The sequence below is a fragment of the Watersipora subatra genome, chromosome 4 (assembly GCF_963576615.1).
Source record: "Watersipora subatra chromosome 4, tzWatSuba1.1, whole genome shotgun sequence".
Taxonomy (NCBI): domain Eukaryota; kingdom Metazoa; phylum Bryozoa; class Gymnolaemata; order Cheilostomatida; family Watersiporidae; genus Watersipora; species Watersipora subatra.
In genome coordinates this window covers 13,771,058-13,788,644 of record NC_088711.1, presented here as the reverse complement: position 1 = coordinate 13,788,644, position 17,587 = coordinate 13,771,058, and the positions used below count along the sequence as shown (strand labels likewise).

Sequence of the window (17,587 nt, the reverse complement as noted above, 5' to 3'; positions counted from 1 at the left end):
AATCAATAAGTTACAATGCAAAAATCATACAAGAGCAATGCTTTCTAATAGAGATGATTGGTTGAACGAGCTCGTACTATCACAGCTATCTATGTCTTAATGAGTTTTATAATTCACAAGTCTTGTTTTGAGTATCACCAACACAGATTAGCCGCTCTATATCATATAGAAATGTCATACAAAAACCAGTAATACGCTCTACATATTTCATTAATAGTTATGTTTATGATAACCTGCTGATGGTTAGGATTTCGTTTCCCGTCGTATCTGCACGCACAAGCAGACGGCAACAGAGAAGATTAGAATCTAAAATATCAAATAAAAGCTGTATACGTTTTGGTAGAAAAGTTACTATGAAAGAAACTAAGATTGAGCTGACCTTATAATAACACGCAGACTATCAATGAAAACTGAATTCAGTATCATAACAAGGAAAAAGGAGAGCACGAATCCTCTCTTTCACAGAAAAAAGCTTTAGCAAGGCTTTGCAGTATTTTCCTAAAAACGATGAAATGATCGAATTGAAAAAAATTGTAATGTAGATCTGGCCTAGGATGCCAAGTTAGTTTAGTACAGCTGCTGCGCAAGAGTTATATCTATCACACTCCAAATAAAAGATAAAATCTCCTAAACTAACACAAAATAAAAAAGTTAGCTCCATATTTTGAAACAACTAGTTATGAAAGCTGTGGTCAATCTATTCGCTGGCATTGTATTTTGTGGCTTTTATCATATTTAATAATTTTGTAGTTGCAGCTGGACTACATACTTTATGAGAAAGGTGTTTATTTTCCATGATTGTTTGCCGATGAGGGGCAAGAGAGCTTAGAGTGTGTTTAACAAAATACTCTTATTTTGTTGCCAGACCTTATATGTAGATAAAATCAACTCACCTGCACAAAAGCCACTCCAGCAGCAACTCCTATAAAGACTGGCAGGTAGTCTTCCACCCAATTGATAAGTTCATCAACACATCCCTATAGGAAGAGTATGCGTACTATGATGTTTCTTGAGAGTGCATGTGGAGAGTAATTCTGATACCAATAGCTACGAATCACAGTCCACGAACAAGTCTGTTGTGATCAGGGTGGAATAAAACAGATTTTGCATTTTTAAATGGCTTAATTATAAAACATACATATTTTTATGATTTTTTAAATTGTTTTCGAAAGCGATAGTAAACATTTATTTATAATCCTCAAGTGTGGCAAGTATTAGAATGTTGCTTGAGAGAAAGTTGATGTTGAAGTGTTTCTGACAGACAATGGAGACCTCTAATACTACTCTACACGATTAGAGAAGTGATCAATAAAGTTTTCGTCTGCACATAAACCATCTCAGAAGTGCTACACTATGATTTGATAAGAATTATTATGGTTTACTGTGGTAAACTCTATGAAAAAGTAAAATATGGTTATAATGATAGTAATAACTATTACTAGCTTGAGTTTCTAAGATCGATAGAAGTTTCTTTATTTTTTATGCGTATAATACACTATCAATACCCGCAAAATGGTCTTAAAGTAGCTTTTCCCATTAAAAACACATGAAAAATTAAATCTTGTCCAGAGAATTTGACTAGAATACCTTTAAGACATGCACAGTATAGGCTCTTGCGGGTAGGCACGTCAGGCATTGAGTTTTAATTTAATGCTCTAACAGGGGTGTCATGAGAGGTTGCGGGTTGTAAATAATTACACTAGCATTGTCCTTTAAGCTCCGCCAGGCTGACCCAGAAACAGTTCAGGGCTAGTCTCTTGGCTGAATCTGAGACACATGTGTTGTTAAGGAACAACCTAGCAAATTTCGGGTCACCAGGACAACCACTCATAACACATAGATCGATCTTTACTAGCTTTTACAATAGTCATGTTACAAGAGAGAAGGAGAACTTTAACATACCTCTGCCCTGAATGCACTGTCGCAGGTTGTGTCTACAGAAGTGTTCATATTTTGACCCAGAGCAATAGCCTCTGCTTCACACTGATCTTTTGCAGAAGCAGGAACATTTCTGACACCATTATCAGTCTGCAAAACATAACCACTCTTTATAATTCTAAGATTATGTCAAATAAACGATTGATCAACAAGCAGCTAAAGCTAAAACCGTAACTAACTAGAGAAACTAAAAAAGATGTTTAATGTATTCAGTTACAAAAACATTAAACCAAAGTTGGTTTATGTCATTATATAAAAACTGTACTGCAATTTGGTTTTTAGACCACAATTCTTGCGTCTAGTTAGTTTTTAGTATACAATAAGCTACCTTTCTAAATAAACCAACCTAGGCTTTAGCTTTTATAGTCTCTTCCTTTAGCGCCTCGAAAGCTGAGTTAAAATTACAACTAATAAAAGTTAACTAGAAGTATTCCTAGTATTAAATCCAATTTACATATACTATAGAAAGTATTATTATTATTATTAATAAGTATTATTATTATTAGTTTCACAAGAAATAACTTGTAATTTTAGACAAATCTGCTGCACATTACACTGCTTCACAGGTTTCGGTTTTTAATAAAACTCAGACTCATTTTTATTTTAATTCCTTGCTACAGTTGATGGAAACAGCAGTTTAGCATTAAGCAATACAAATTGTGATACAAAAAATAGGTGTTTGATTTCCAATATAATTGAAGATCAAAATGATAGTTTTTTATTTATATTCATGGTAGTCATGATATTTGGATGCATCAGACATTAGTGTAAAATATACTTATCTATTTAGCTACAAAATGTGAGGTACTAAATATAGACTTTCCTTTTGAAAAATAAATAGTTTCAAGTGTCTATCATCTTTGCACAAAAAAAAATTGTGAATACTATAAATAGACAAACAAAAATTGCAACTTTATTATATGTGACAAGATGACACTCTGTAGATAAGCGTAAGAAGAGTGACAAGGCTGATGAGTGTGATGGTAAAAATAGCTGGAGAAGAGCTACAACTGTTTCCAATTTCATAATCTTTTAATTAACAAGGTTTAATAAGGTTTAATAAGCTGTTAAAAAACTGGTGGCAAAACATACAAAAACATATAATTTATATCAATCAACTTTGAACTCTTTCTACCTAACTAGATACGAGGAAAAGGGGCGTAAACAGAATACAATTACGGCAAATAGAGCAAGACTATTTAACCACTAAAATATGCAAACCTTTCGAAAGTGGCAACAGCAAGTCCTTCTATCAACATTTCAAATGGATGCAGAGCACAACTAAACCACCCACGAGACTGGTTCATAGCGATGGAGCCCATAGTGAAGACCCCAAGAAATGCACCAACTTGCTGAATAACTTTTTCAGCGCACGATTCTGCGCAGAACCAGCTGAACTCAGATGAAAATGTCAATGATAACACATGCCTGAAGAAATTTGATATTTCACTTGAGGAAGTTGTCAAACTTATTAAAGAGCTAAAGACTGGCGAACCGCCTGGACCTGACGGGATATGTAAAGAGGACCAAATGGTTGATCCCATATTAATTGGTGAGTGCCTTACAACCATATATAAGGAGTCAGTTTCTGTTTCAGAACTATTGACTGAATGAAAGTTAGCCCATGTTACAACACTGCACAAAAGTGGTGCATCAGACCAACCCCAATAATTTCTGACCTATCTCTCTGACAAGTATCCAGCGTAAGCTCCTAGAATATATAATTTTACACGAGCTCAATGCCGTTCTTGATGGAATACTATATAACCACCAACACAGATTCAGAAGAGGATTATCTTGTGGTACACAAATATGTGGTACCTTTCATGAACTTTCTAAGAACGCAGACATACGTTCCCATGCTGTGGTACTAAATATTTCAAAAGCATTTGACAAAGTACCCCACAAACTGCTGATGCAAAAGTTATCCGCAGTACCAAACATCGGCAACCAAAATAATACTGATGTAGATACACAGCTTCCTATGTAACAGTAAACAAAAAGTTAAAGGTCAAACATCTCTAGAACTCTCCGTCACATCCGGGCATTCCACAAGGCGCTGTTTTTGGCCCTACTTTATAGCTTACATCAATGTTTACCTACTCATGTTAACTGTGCTATCAGACTACTGGCATATGATACTCTCATCTACCAAGTGGAAAATAATCACACTGACAAACAGGTCTTTCAAGAAAACAAGAATGCCTTAGAGTTCTGGACTTCAACCTGGTCCGTGTCTTTCAAAATAGACAAATGTTCTCTCCTCGTCTTCAATCCAAAGCATATTACCCACTATCGCATAATACACCAAAGGTTGTGCAGGAGACCAAATACCTTGGTGTTATCTTACAATCTGACTTAAAATTTACAATTCATGTTGACCATAATATATCAAAGACAAAGGGCCGACTTGGTATGATCAAATGTACTTTGTACAATGCTCTGGAGCAAGCTAAACTACTGGTTTACAGATGTGTAGACCCCATTTAGAGTAGTGCAGCAGTGTAGAACCCATGCCAACAGCATCAAGTGTACAACATAGAAACGGTGTAAAATACAGCTGTACGATTAATTTCTAATGTAACAGGAAGAGAAAGCGTAACCAACACTTGTGAAGCGTCAAGTCTAGAAACTCAACATCAAGGAGCTACAACATTAGACACAACCTTTTGCATAAACTTCTGGCAGAGGAAGAAAATCATTCACCTTTTATCAGCTCATACGATGAATCAATGAACAGTAAAACTGAAGACACTCCAAACATCAGAGCTATAACTAGAGGTGACCCATCGACAGTAGATGCAGACTTCAACCTTATATAACAGCTTTTTACCAAGAACTGTACGTGAATTAAAACCCAAGCTTCATAGAGCAAACTAGCTGCCAATATAGCAACAACATTGCAAACTGTGCTGACTAGAAACTTAAAACCCTGAGGCGTACTCCTTGCCACAAGCTCCACTACGTATTTAATAAGAAGAGTAAGAGAGTAGGAGAGTAATTAATGTGGCAGAAATAGATGTGAATGCAGGTGATGAGGCTATTGCCACAAGCTTAAACCCAGCACTCAACAGACCTTATCTACTGGAAGACCAGGTAACCACATACTAAGCAGTTGCTAGAAAGATAAGAAACTAAACAATGCTATAGAAGTTTACCGAGTCGATATATTCAATTATCAAGCTACAGAAGTGTATGATAAATACATGTATATCAGTTTTGAGTAGCTCTCAACTCAAACTTACCAGATTATAGCTGCACTCAAAGAATAATATTGTTACTACTATTGGTCAACTGTATTTTTCCGTATTAGAAAACAGAACTTCATGTTTTTAATAAATACTTACCTTTTGCAAAAAAAGTGAAATGAAACAATAAAACATTTTGAAAATTACATTTGACTACTATTTTATGTATTTATAAACAATTAAAAGATGCAACAGTGTGTTTAATAAAATGCTGAGAAGCAAATTGAAGGTATTTATTGTTCTAGATCAATTGCACGCGGTTAATATATTTGCGCAAATCTACTGGGTCAGCAATGTCCCAACACGCACTCTTATAACTTATATGTTATAATAGTTCTGCAAGATAAAGTCGCAGGTAAACAACGATAATGAGTAAAATGAATGCTAATTTCACACAAGAATAACCATGATAATTAGTTTATATGGATTTATGTAAACACGGGCACACAACTTCCACAAATAGAAGTGATAGAACTTATGTAAGGAGACTTAGAGAGCGCTTACCCCATCCATTGGCTTACAGCAAGCATAAGACATGTAAGCACCTTCTTTTATTTGGTTATTTTCATCCTTGAGAAATTCGCTGTCTTTGTAATCAAGGTAGTTGTTGACACCACAGCAGCATATCTGGTGAGACATAAAGGATTCATTAGAGAACACGGGAACTATTGCCATTTTAGATACATGCATCGCAAATAAGAATTACAGTTTTTCTCATTGTGTGTATTGGGTGTGTGTATTGGCTGCATCGGTTAGTTTGCTTAATCTAGTGGTTGCCAACTGGTGGTCCATGGACCTCTATGGGTCCACAGGAGGTTTTGAGGGGTCCACAGGCTGGTGCCAGTATTGGTTTTTCTAGCTAGACATTTACAGCTATTTCTGTCTTATTGTGGTTGGATCAGTGATATAAAACTCTAAAATGATAGGCGACGGCTATCATATGGGCGGGGTTTCATGATCGAGCTCTGATGGGATTGTGCTAGCCTGGGTTTCGAGGCTAATGCAAATCCCTCGGGGTGGTTGCATTGTCTTGTTAGGTTTTTGGGTTCAGACTTTTATCACCTATGTGCATTTATCGCTGGATGGTACCTGATTTCCAGTTAGTAGTACAAAACAACAAAACCTGTAACCAGCAAACACGTAATTCTGTTTCTCCCTCTTTAATTTCAGCGATATACTAAGATCCATGGAAAATAAAACATTTCAATTTACAATGCATTGTTATAAACACCATTTATTATGAGGTTTATGAGAGGTCGGTGACTTTTAGATAAGGAGCTCAGGGGGTCCATGGCTCCAAGGTAGTTGGGAACCACTGACTTAAACACTATGCATTTTCTCATTTTTGACCAATTTCATCCTACACTCAATTTCATCCTACACTCAATTTCATCCTAAACTCACACACATTTGCTCCGTGCTTTTCGCCAAGTTGATTTCTGAGAACCAGTTTATTAAACAGCCATCTGATTAAAAACTCATGAACGTCCCGTGCATTAAGGACAACTGCCTTCAGTGAACCTGTTCATAGATTGTTGTCATGAAAGCAGTTTAACAATTTGTGTTCAAAATTTAACCGTGTCCAGCAAGCCATCCGAGTGAAAATCACTGAAACCTCAGGCAATGCTGCTAGTGTATCAGATAGCAGGTATTTCCCAAAGGATGTAAACAGATGCCACTGCTTGTGCCATGACATCACTAGACCCTGTGGCACCCTCTGTTCACCATCCAAACAACCAGAATATAATACCATTATATCATTAAATGAACAGTACATCAGAGTCATGCTAAAGATTGAAGAAATGGACTCAGCTGATGCCCGTAACTACTTGCCTCCATTTGAACATAGTTGAAACCCTTTGATATGACAGACTTTCCGTCATATTCTTCCTTGACCCAGGTTGCTCCAGAACTCTTTATTTTGTCTGAAAGCTAAAGAAATTTTATTTTTTATCATTTTATTCCCAGCAGGCATCCATCGGTAAATGATACAATATATCGACTATTCATCATACAATCACCTTTTACCTTTTGACTTGAAATCTTCTAGCACAGAGTATTTATCTACTTTGGTAAAACTTTTACTTTTCTTGCTATGTTGCTATGGTAACATTTTGATTGTCACAAATTGCCAATGAGAACTCAGTGTATTAAATACCTCATCAAATTGAACTCCGCAGTAGACAGCAACTCCAAGCTCGGCGGCGAAGACAAAGAACAGGCTGACTAAATACTACAAAAGAAACAACACGGGTGTTCTGTGACTTGCTGGCTTACAGCCTCCAGATTTATGTTCATTAAACCTGTTGTCATGTAATGTCTGTAGTGTTGTATGCGTTTCGTATTCGCAACAAGGCGTGGGTTAAGATATGTGACCAATTGGAATTTGAAAAGTGTGCAACAGAATTAACCGAGTGGCCAAAGACTGTCGGAATATAAGTGCAATAATAATTATAATACTGGTGTGATAGTTCTGCTGTGAGTCTTTACATCCTATGAGAACAAAACATCGGTAAACATTCCACCAATAAAATACACTGTAAATTTGAAAGTTTGCAATTGCACATAATTCTTTCTGCAATTATATGGTTTATCAAAACAAAGCGATCTTTAATACTGTTGACAACTTTAGAAAAATATTTTTTTTAGTAGACTTATACACCATAAGTTAATTGAGTTTACATTTTTGGATTACTAAAAACAAAATAACTGTGTTTAATGTGTACGATTTAGTACTAAAAACATTGTCCTCAAAAAGAAATATCTGCAACAAAATTTCTACAAAACTCATACTACTAGCTTACTGAAAATAACTTCTACAACAAATGGAAACTTATTTTTTTGTGTTTCCCATTTGTTTTAAAATAATGTTATGGCCAGGTATTTACTAGAGAGATGGGTATAACAATAAAACAAGCTTTGTGTCTATACCAATACAAAACCCCGAAAGGGTAATGTATTTTTTGCTTCACCATTATTATTGTGCTGTATAAATGGTACAAAATTAACTGTAAGAGAAGCATTTATAATCCCCTAATGCATTGAAGTTAAGGATTCACTGACATTATCTTTAGTTGTGCATATTTTAACAAGTAAAGCATTTTTTAATTATTAAGCTGCCTCATCACAATCATGTATCTTTATTCATATTAATCAATAATATGAATAAATATTATTGAATAATATTTATTGCTGCTATTAATATATTTATATATTAATACGTTTAATATTTGCTATAATATATTAATACATATGTTAAATGTATTAATATATTTATATATCAATACATTTAATAATATATAAATATATCAAGAAATATATTTATTAATATTATAAGTATAATAGTATACTTATTATATATATTGATTAAATATTTGTTAATCATATTTATCTTTACCCAAGCTTTTCTTTAGCATTTCTAGCTTATCGGTGTTTTGACTGATTTCGTTAACTCTAGAATAACTCTATGAATAACTCTATGAATAACTCTATGAATAACTGTATAAAAAGTTGTTTGCCAATACAGTTACACTTTGACATACGAGTGTCCCAATATATGAAACATTTGAGATACAAGATAAATTCCGAGCAAATCTTTGCCTTAGGATACAAAACAAATTTGAGATATAAGCATACAAGCCAGTCCTTGTTGCAACCACTAGATGGCCGAGTATGTGAGAGGCTGTTTACAGGAACGGCATCACTCACTCTTTCTTGTCAAATGAGTTTGAAAAAGTTTGAAAAATGTGGGCCAAAAGTGAAGGTGAAAGTGAGTCAAAAAGAGCTAAGCCAGAAGAAGATAAAGAAAAAATTTAAAACGAAGACAAATTTAGAATTTAGTTTTGTGTAAGATTAAAACTTATTTTTAAGGGTATGATTAGTAAGCTAAATTCATTCAAGTTAAATTTAGAGTTTATGTCATGCTAGCGTCATAAAAGTGTAGCGTACTGAATGTGGTGCTGTCAAGTCTCTCTCACAAAGCCGTTAACCGTTACGTCTGTCTTGAAGGTAAGAGCACCATATAGCACTGTACATAATAATGTTACATTTTATTTCATATTATAATCCTTAGATACATATTTGTTACTTTGTGAGCGTAGGTGGCAAATTAGTACAATTAAAAACATGGTTTTCCATGGTAATATCTTGTTTTCAGGTGGTTTTTTTTTCAGAGAGTGGAAAACAGATTAATCTGTATTTAGCTACTTTATATAAGAAAAACTGCTTTGAGATATGAGAGTCCCGGAACGCATTAATCCCGTATGTTGAGATATTACAGTATATAAGTTTAGTAACTCATTATAAAATGATAGATTGTTATAAGTTCCTATAGAAACAATTAACTGAAGGCTCAAAAGTTGAGTGGAAGATGATATTCAACTACAGTAATTGTCATGTCGTGGGAAAAGATAAAAAAGTACAATGAGAAACTTACGAATCCTAAAAGACACTGCGACTCTTTAATAGCGCCCCAACATCCAAAGAATCCAACGAGAAATGTCCAAATACCTGCCAAGAATGAACTAATAATAAGCAACAATAAATTTTATACCTTTTCATAGATCTTTAAACCTAATATGTCAACAAACTTACTACTCAGATCAAAATAACATTTTCTCCCACACACAATAAAGTCTGTTTGCTTGGAGATACTGTTGACAATAATGATGAGATTGATTGAAGACAAAATGAATCCTTTAACATGCCTTTTGCTCTATTCGACCTGACTATCCAGAAATCTTACTCGAGACACCTTAACTTAAAATAGAAGTACGCAAATGTTGAGAAAAGCTTATAAAACCTTTAACAGAAAACTTAATAGAAAGAAGTAAAAGAAACAGCATGCTTTGACAGAAATATTTCATATCTCTGATCATCTACTATTTCATAATAGTATATCTCTACCTTGTTTCAGGCATATCCTAATCTAACAGCCTGGTGTTAACTTTTAACTTTACCCACCGAATTACAAAATTCACAGCCACATCTTTCCTATCGGGCAAAGCACTTACCTGACAGTTTTTAATTAGGAAAAATAAATTGAGTTTATCTTAATTGGATAAAAAATTAACTCGCAAATTGTATGTTTAACTTACATTGATCTTTTAACCACTTATATTGAAACTAATACATAACACTGTAGTTTAGTTATGTACGAATTAAAGAATAGGCTATAGAATGGTATATTAATTCAAATAAGCTGAACTCTTGAGCGTTGTTGAATGTCATGTATAATGATGTTTATTATCCTGGGAAGGTACTAGCTGTGGTATAGAGAACACAGTGGAATCATGCAGAGCAGAACTCTGTATATGTTATTAATAAATGAGACAGGGTTGGATGAATGCTTCCTGATAGACATTTTGAACATTGCACCTTCATCTAGACTTATTGGGCGTACATGTCCTGAGCCAATAATATTGGCATCTTACACACCAGTGACAGCATCTGTCTGGAAAAAAAGTCTATAATACTGGCAGACTACACAGCTACGGCAACAACTGACCAGTAAAAGAAGGAACTACGTAACTTATAATGTGTATATTTATCCTACAGCCAGCTAGTTGAAAAGGAAATAACTCTGACCATGCAAGGATATGCTCTCGATAAGGAAGTTGACCTGTCTTTGTAGACTAGTACAAGTAAATTAACTGATAAAGATTCTTAGAGCTGCTGATAAGTTATGAGCCTACACACACATTTCATACTAATAATGTGAGTTTATCTTTAACTCTCTGCAATATAATTAATAACAATGACACATTTTTACTTGATACTAAGTTCTAGCCTGAGGACTACAACCATAAACAGCACACTCTAATCATCTGTATAGGTATTCTTATAACCACCTATTCAAAGCTAAAATGCAAATTAGTCTGAAATTTCTTGAGACTAATGCTAAAAGTGCAGTTGTATTTGCATTTGTGTTCAAGAGTCAAAATCCTGCATGAACTATACTGAGAATATTTGTATTTATCCTTCCACACTTGTAACAAACATTGTTTTTATTCCGTCACACTAGCATACTACATTCCCCATCCTATATTTCAGTTTATGAATTTTCTGTTACTACAACCTACAATTCACTATCTCGACTTCTCCGCAATACTATTAGATTACCAGCTCTTAGAACACTTCTGTTCAACTCACTCAATGATTCCTGATTTCTGTCTTCTAATTTTTGTTTTGGCATGTAACGCAAAACATCGTTTTCTTGACGAGTGCTAGTGCCGATAAAAATTTATACGTACAAAGAGAATTATCATCACCAAGAATAATTCTATCTTTTTACTTTATCTTAGTGGAATAGCCGGAATGTCATTTTAAGCTATGATTAATATGTTAATATAAGTAATAAGTTAATATGGTACTTTTCATAAGCATTTTTAAATTTTTATTAATTTGATTGACTTGTTGTGTCTGATAATTGAATTCTAAAAGAAATCAACTCCCTTCCTTATTAATTTCAATATTGTTTGTAATTTAAAGCGCTTTAAATGATTGGCAAAAAATTATTAAATGAAACTCAAGAAAACCACATATTTAGGATTCATTTTACCAAAAACTCTAGAAATTTCTTGGTATAAAAATCATTGATATGGATGACTGACGACAATAACATTAGACTTGGGTTCTTTAGACTGGAAAACAATTAGTCTGGATAGCACGCCAGCTCTTATATCAAAGATGAGAGCTATTTTTTGTATGTTCAGGTTTAGGCTATCTTAACAAAGGTCTACAAAATGTCAAATAGAAAAACACCCACTCTGGTATTAATCAGTTAATATTAGCAACATACTGGTAATAGTTCTCATCATTCATCCATCTATGCTACTGCTTATACGCAAGCATCCCGAATCATTAACAATGATTCTGCAAAAAATACTTAAAATTAAAATGAAGTTGTTGGTCTCAAAAGTGTGTTTGTGAAATGTATAGATTTTGGCTCTATCACATGCCCTGTGAATAGAGAAAATCCATATAATAAAACGTAACACGCTTACAAATAGCTCCCAATATCAGCAAACTAGCCTCTCAGTATCTGCCAAACATCAGTGGCAATGCCAAGGTCACTCTTCTAAGTCACTGTTTACTAACAATTTTACTCATGAATGTGATACAAACCATGTAAGTTGACGGCTGATGAAAGTGAATGACAAGCGCAATAGCTGCAAGAAGTCACCCGTTCAAGGACCAGCAATCTGAAGCCTCTAGGAAGACACATTCCAAAAAGATGTAAATAGAGACCCACCTTTTCAACACTGACTAGCTAAATACGAGTCAAGACAATAGAAGCATAACTGGGTTGAGCTCTGACCTGCTCCGATGAATGCATAGGCTGCGATGTCGATGATCTGCTCATTCAGTCCGATTTTAATAGCTTCTCCAAAGTTGGCGATGCTCTGGTCTACTTTAAGCCATATTCCTACTCCGAGGAGGCCCAGTCCAAATAACTGCGAGTAATTTAAACCAAATGAGAACAACAAAGATGAGTCGGTTGTGGAAACCTTGGCGTGTGAGCTCAGTCTAAGATTTTTAGTTTGTTTAAAAAAACAAGAGAAATGATGATGATAGCTTCAGCTTATATTCAAACAATATTGGGCTTCTATCATGACCCCTCCTTATCTTATCCCCTAGTGTCTTATAATATTCCTACCCTCCACTCTTATTGTACTCCTACCCTCTATCTTATAGTACTCTTACCCTCCTATCTTATAGTACTCCTACCCTCCTATTTTATAGTACTCCTACCCTACTATCTTATAGTACTCCTACCCTCCTATCTTATAGTACTTCTACCCTCCTATCTTATAGTACTCCTACCCTCCTATCTTATAGTACTCCTACCCTCCTATCTTATAGTACTCCTACCCTCCTATCTTATAGTACTCCTACTCTCCTATCTTATAGTACTCCTACACTCCTATCTTATAGTACTCCTATAACATAGGATTACTATAGTACTGACAACAGCACTCTTACTATAAGATAGCATTTACGAATGCTATCTTATAGCATTCGTAAATTATTGGCTTCTTGTTCTATTTACTTACTTATAGCAACATAATAGAAAAACTTAATGTTTGTTACACTCCTTATACGGAACAGCAAGCAGCATGCCCTGACACTACTGGAAATGTGGAGAAGAAATAGATCAGCAGCAATCACCGGCCCCTGAGCTTCTGGCGATGCCATGAAATGGAAACATTCTTTTCCTTAAAAACGTTCAACCATGCCTGCCCTCGTACACGCTGGCATATGCAGTGACAAAGAGCTAGTCTTTTGTTGCTATATTCATGGCACAGATACATCTAATATATAACACATCTAATTGTATATTCATGGCACAGATATATCTAATATATAACACATCTAATGTGTATATTCATGGCACAGATATATCTAATATATAGTATATCTAATGTGTGTATTCATGGCACAGATATATCTAATATATAACACATCTAATGTGTATATTCATGGCACAGATATATCTAATATATAGTATATCTAATGTGTGTATTCATGGCACAGATATATCTAATATATAACACATCTAATGTGTATATTCATGGCACAGATATATCTAATATATAGTATATCTAATGTTTTTTCTAAATAGTTATTAAGAATTGAAAATGTCTTCAGCCGTAACCCGCATAAAAGCCCACTTCTTCGACTTAGAAACAACTCTACAACTTCACTCATCAGTCGTAAACAAGAAGGACAGAATATCAAAACTAACATATACATACAAGTTTCTAAACTCCTCCATTCTCGCCCTCTCCTATGTTTAATGTAACCTATTATAGAAATACTGTTTGCTAGCACACCATTGTTATTAAAATGAACAACATTGCACATATCCTGGGTACATATCTTATATCATCATAATTCAGACAGATACGTGTCCTCATTATAATACTACATATATAAGTTTTCAAAAGTAACTGTAACCAACTGCTATTGTATGTCTTTAGATGAATCTAGTCTAGGCCCCACTGCCAAGTACTACAAGAGATGCATTCTAATGCAAACACATCAAGAGGAATAGCAAACAGTGCCAGCAGACAGCTTACATATAGCCGACCCTTGTACACACTTTAACATATAAGGATATCTACAAGAAACTGGCAAAAGTCGGCGTGCTCCTGAAGTATGAGACAGGCAGTGAGAACACAGGGCTACTAGATGCTATTAGAGTGTACGCTGAGTGTGTGTATGGATACAAATTAGCTGAGGAATGCCTCTAAACTAGCCCTTTCATCGCTACTGAGATTATTTGCTGCTCTAATGCAAGATGCGTTGTCTCTTGATATATACTCACGCTGTCACTAAAAAACAATGGCTATAGACACTGAAGGTGGCAACTGCTGCCAGACATGTTAGGACTGCATCTTAGAAGGCTGAACAGCCCGTGTAACCGAATACAACTTGTAGAAATTGGTATAACCGTGAAACAAAAGCAGATTACAGTTAGGCTAAACTCCTAGAAAGTTGAACAACATTTAATCACACACCTTAATCCCTGATGATCAAAAACTAAATTTAATATGGCAACCTTTTATCAAAGGCTATGCTTAATTTCAAAGCTAGAACAAACAGCGAAGTGTGTACCTAGACATTTTATACCTAAATGGAAGTAAGTGAGTCATTACAAATATCTTCAACTAAAAGCAACTATGATAGACTTTTTTCAACTAAAAACTTTTTCTCAGGCTAAAGGAAGCCAATTACAGCAAAATCGCTTGAATCTCTACTTGTGACATATATTACTAAAGCCACTCATATCACTAACTGCAGGTAGAGATGCTATAAACTAGGGCTAAATAGTAGCAAACATTGGAACAATTGTCAACTTATAAATCCCGACAGCTAGAAGAATACTCACCCAGAACAATATATTGAGTGTGACTAGTATGCCTTTAAGGCAGTTGGTACCGCAGCCCATGCTGTTAGACTTGAGGTGGTTGAAACGCTATAAGAGGAGCCTAGAACAGACAGTGTGCGTCTTACTCACCGATGCCAAACCGGTTACACCAGTGACTAGTATAAGAGAGCTCGGAGCGCGCGGTGCCCCACCTTTTACTGATTGTGTGCAATACAATAGACGACATATTATAGCGAAATACAAGCATTAAGCTTCACCGATCAATGAGTTGCATTCGTCAGCACAATGCAACACAATGAGATCATTGGTGAAGTGAACAAAGCTGCTACAAGTTTAACCAATCAAATCAAATATTAATGCATGTTTAACAACACAACAGAAATTATTCATAATGCCAGTTTGACAAGCTCATAACGAAATTTCTGATTCAAAAATTTCTGTCGAAAGCCTGCCAATATCCGCTTCATCCGTCAGAGCAAAGCAGAAAATGACCTTATTTCCACTCACCTGAAAGTGACCAACACAACAGATATTTTTGCTGACTTTAGAGGCGCTATCTCCACTTTGCGATCTCGCTACTGCGGCGAACACCTTGCTTCATTAACACTGGCTCAGCCCTGACTGACGGCGATGAATAGGGTTACAGTGACAGCATATAGGCCTAGATGGCTCAATGAAACATAACAATCTGGAGCATCAATCAACGCTGACCTCTCACCTTTCTCACAATCACACATGCGTAGAATCTAGCGACAAGCATGTGAGACATTCCAGCGCCAATGCGTATGTTCAAAAATTTTATCAGTCAAATGCTTTGTTAACATTCTAATACTCATCGATCGTTTTGTTGATATCGACAGCTTGTGCAGGTAGTGTACAGATTGCAAGCAATTAACAGTAATTGCAAATGCATAGGGTTCATGCCAGGCTTATAAAAGGAATATAGCATGCTCCTAGCGTGGTGTAAATGGCTGCTCCATTATTAGCATCAATTGCAAGAGGTCGGCAGCCTAACTAATCATAAGATAAAACTGTTATGAAGAAAACCAGCGCAGTTGGACTCATATTGATATGTCTTTGATTTGATGCACGGCTACAAAATTGCATTAGACTGAAATATTGAATGATCTATTGCGTATGATAGGGCGCCACCTGACTGCGGCCCAAACAAACTCCTTACTAAAACCTTACTACCAATTTAAAAGTAGCTTAGTATTGCCAGTATACAGCTGCCAAATAAAAATGTCTGTGACATACGAGCCACTACGACTTAATGCTGTTACTATAGCCTAAAATTAAACTATGTGACCATCATGCAAGGCTTAAAGATGTGATTAAGCCAAATTTTCATAGATTTAATCAGAAAGTTATGTTTTGTATCATTTGCGATTTAGCTAAACTACACAGTAAAGACTTTCCGTGGATCTAAGTCTTGCTACACTATCCTCATTTGGCAGTCAACCTGCAACCAAATGCCACCACAGCACTCAGTGATATCACATCGCTGTCAACTTAATCTGGTCTCTGTTACATATGCCATACACTAGTGTGTGAATATTCATCTCCTACTACGAATCACACAATGTCAAAGGCAAACGATTGCCAAAAACTAAATTCTTATAGCAGGATGGTACAGGGCTCAAATGAGAACAAAGGTCAAGTCAGCTCAGACAACAGCCAAGAAAGAATCTGTCAACAGACCAAAAGGTTGCACAATTCAGTATGTGGTCGCATAGACATAGAGGTACAAGTACTGTACGAGCTATTATTGTGTTATATGATACATATATGGAGTCAATTATAGACCCTCTAGAAGATCCCATAGTCCTCTCTAAATAAATAACATTAAAGTATGGTAAATGGTCAGAAAGATCGATGTTGTGAATATCCTAAATGGTAGCAAGTGTTCAAAGAGTCAATTACGTCAAATTTCAAACAATTTTATCAGAACAGTATAGATATTTTCTAACATTTGAGATTTTTTGTTTTAGGTGATCTGACTGTCAGGATGTATCAAGATTAAAACCGACAAAACTTGATCAGAGTTAAAACGCTCAGAAGAAACTTTTCCAAAAATAATGCCAATAGTCGCACGTCCTGTTTGTCCGTCTTGTTATGACATCGGCTAATGCATTCAAGTTGGAGTGTTACACATTTTTATTGGCCTACACTTTATTTTGGTTTTTCTCAAAGTCTAGGCACGTTTTTCTCTTCTGATCAGTGTAGCCGTAAGGAAGTTTTGCCGATTTTGATCTTGAAACATCCTAGCAGTTAGATCACCTAAAACAAACCTTTCACCTTCTACGCTACATAGAGTATTATACAATTGTACTTGTTGAGAAATTGGTCATGCCATTGGGTTGTTTTAAATTGTAGTGTAATAAGTTAATAACCAATGTTTTTTTTCAAAGAAAACGAATAAAGCTATTAAAAGCTAGTAGCTTAGCTTATCACAAAATATCAAATGATAGAAAAATATCTATACTTTTTGATAATATTTTAACATTTG

At 35.2% G+C, this 17,587-nt stretch overlaps 1 protein-coding gene across 2 annotated transcripts; it reads right to left on the bottom strand.

Annotated features, from left to right (window-relative positions):
• Positions 1 to 52: 52 nt before the first annotated feature.
• Positions 53 to 15,698, bottom strand: LOC137393133 (CD82 antigen-like). 2 transcript variants are annotated; one of them, XM_068079558.1, is made up of 10 exons: positions 15,586 to 15,698; positions 15,079 to 15,178; positions 12,505 to 12,640; positions 9,622 to 9,695; positions 7,345 to 7,419; positions 7,020 to 7,118; positions 5,691 to 5,813; positions 1,903 to 2,028; positions 894 to 977; positions 53 to 306 (listed from the first exon to the last, which is right to left on the bottom strand). In XM_068079558.1, the coding sequence occupies exons 2-10, from the start codon at positions 15,136 to 15,138 to the stop codon at positions 244 to 246; spliced, it is 840 nt and encodes a 279-aa protein (XP_067935659.1). In that variant the 5' UTR covers positions 15,139 to 15,178; positions 15,586 to 15,698; the 3' UTR covers positions 53 to 243. The 2 variants fall into 2 exon arrangements, with proteins under 2 accessions (XP_067935659.1, XP_067935658.1); XM_068079557.1 differs by lacking the exon at positions 15,586 to 15,698 and having other exon boundaries at positions 15,079 to 15,264.
• Positions 15,699 to 17,587: the final 1,889 nt, after the last annotated feature.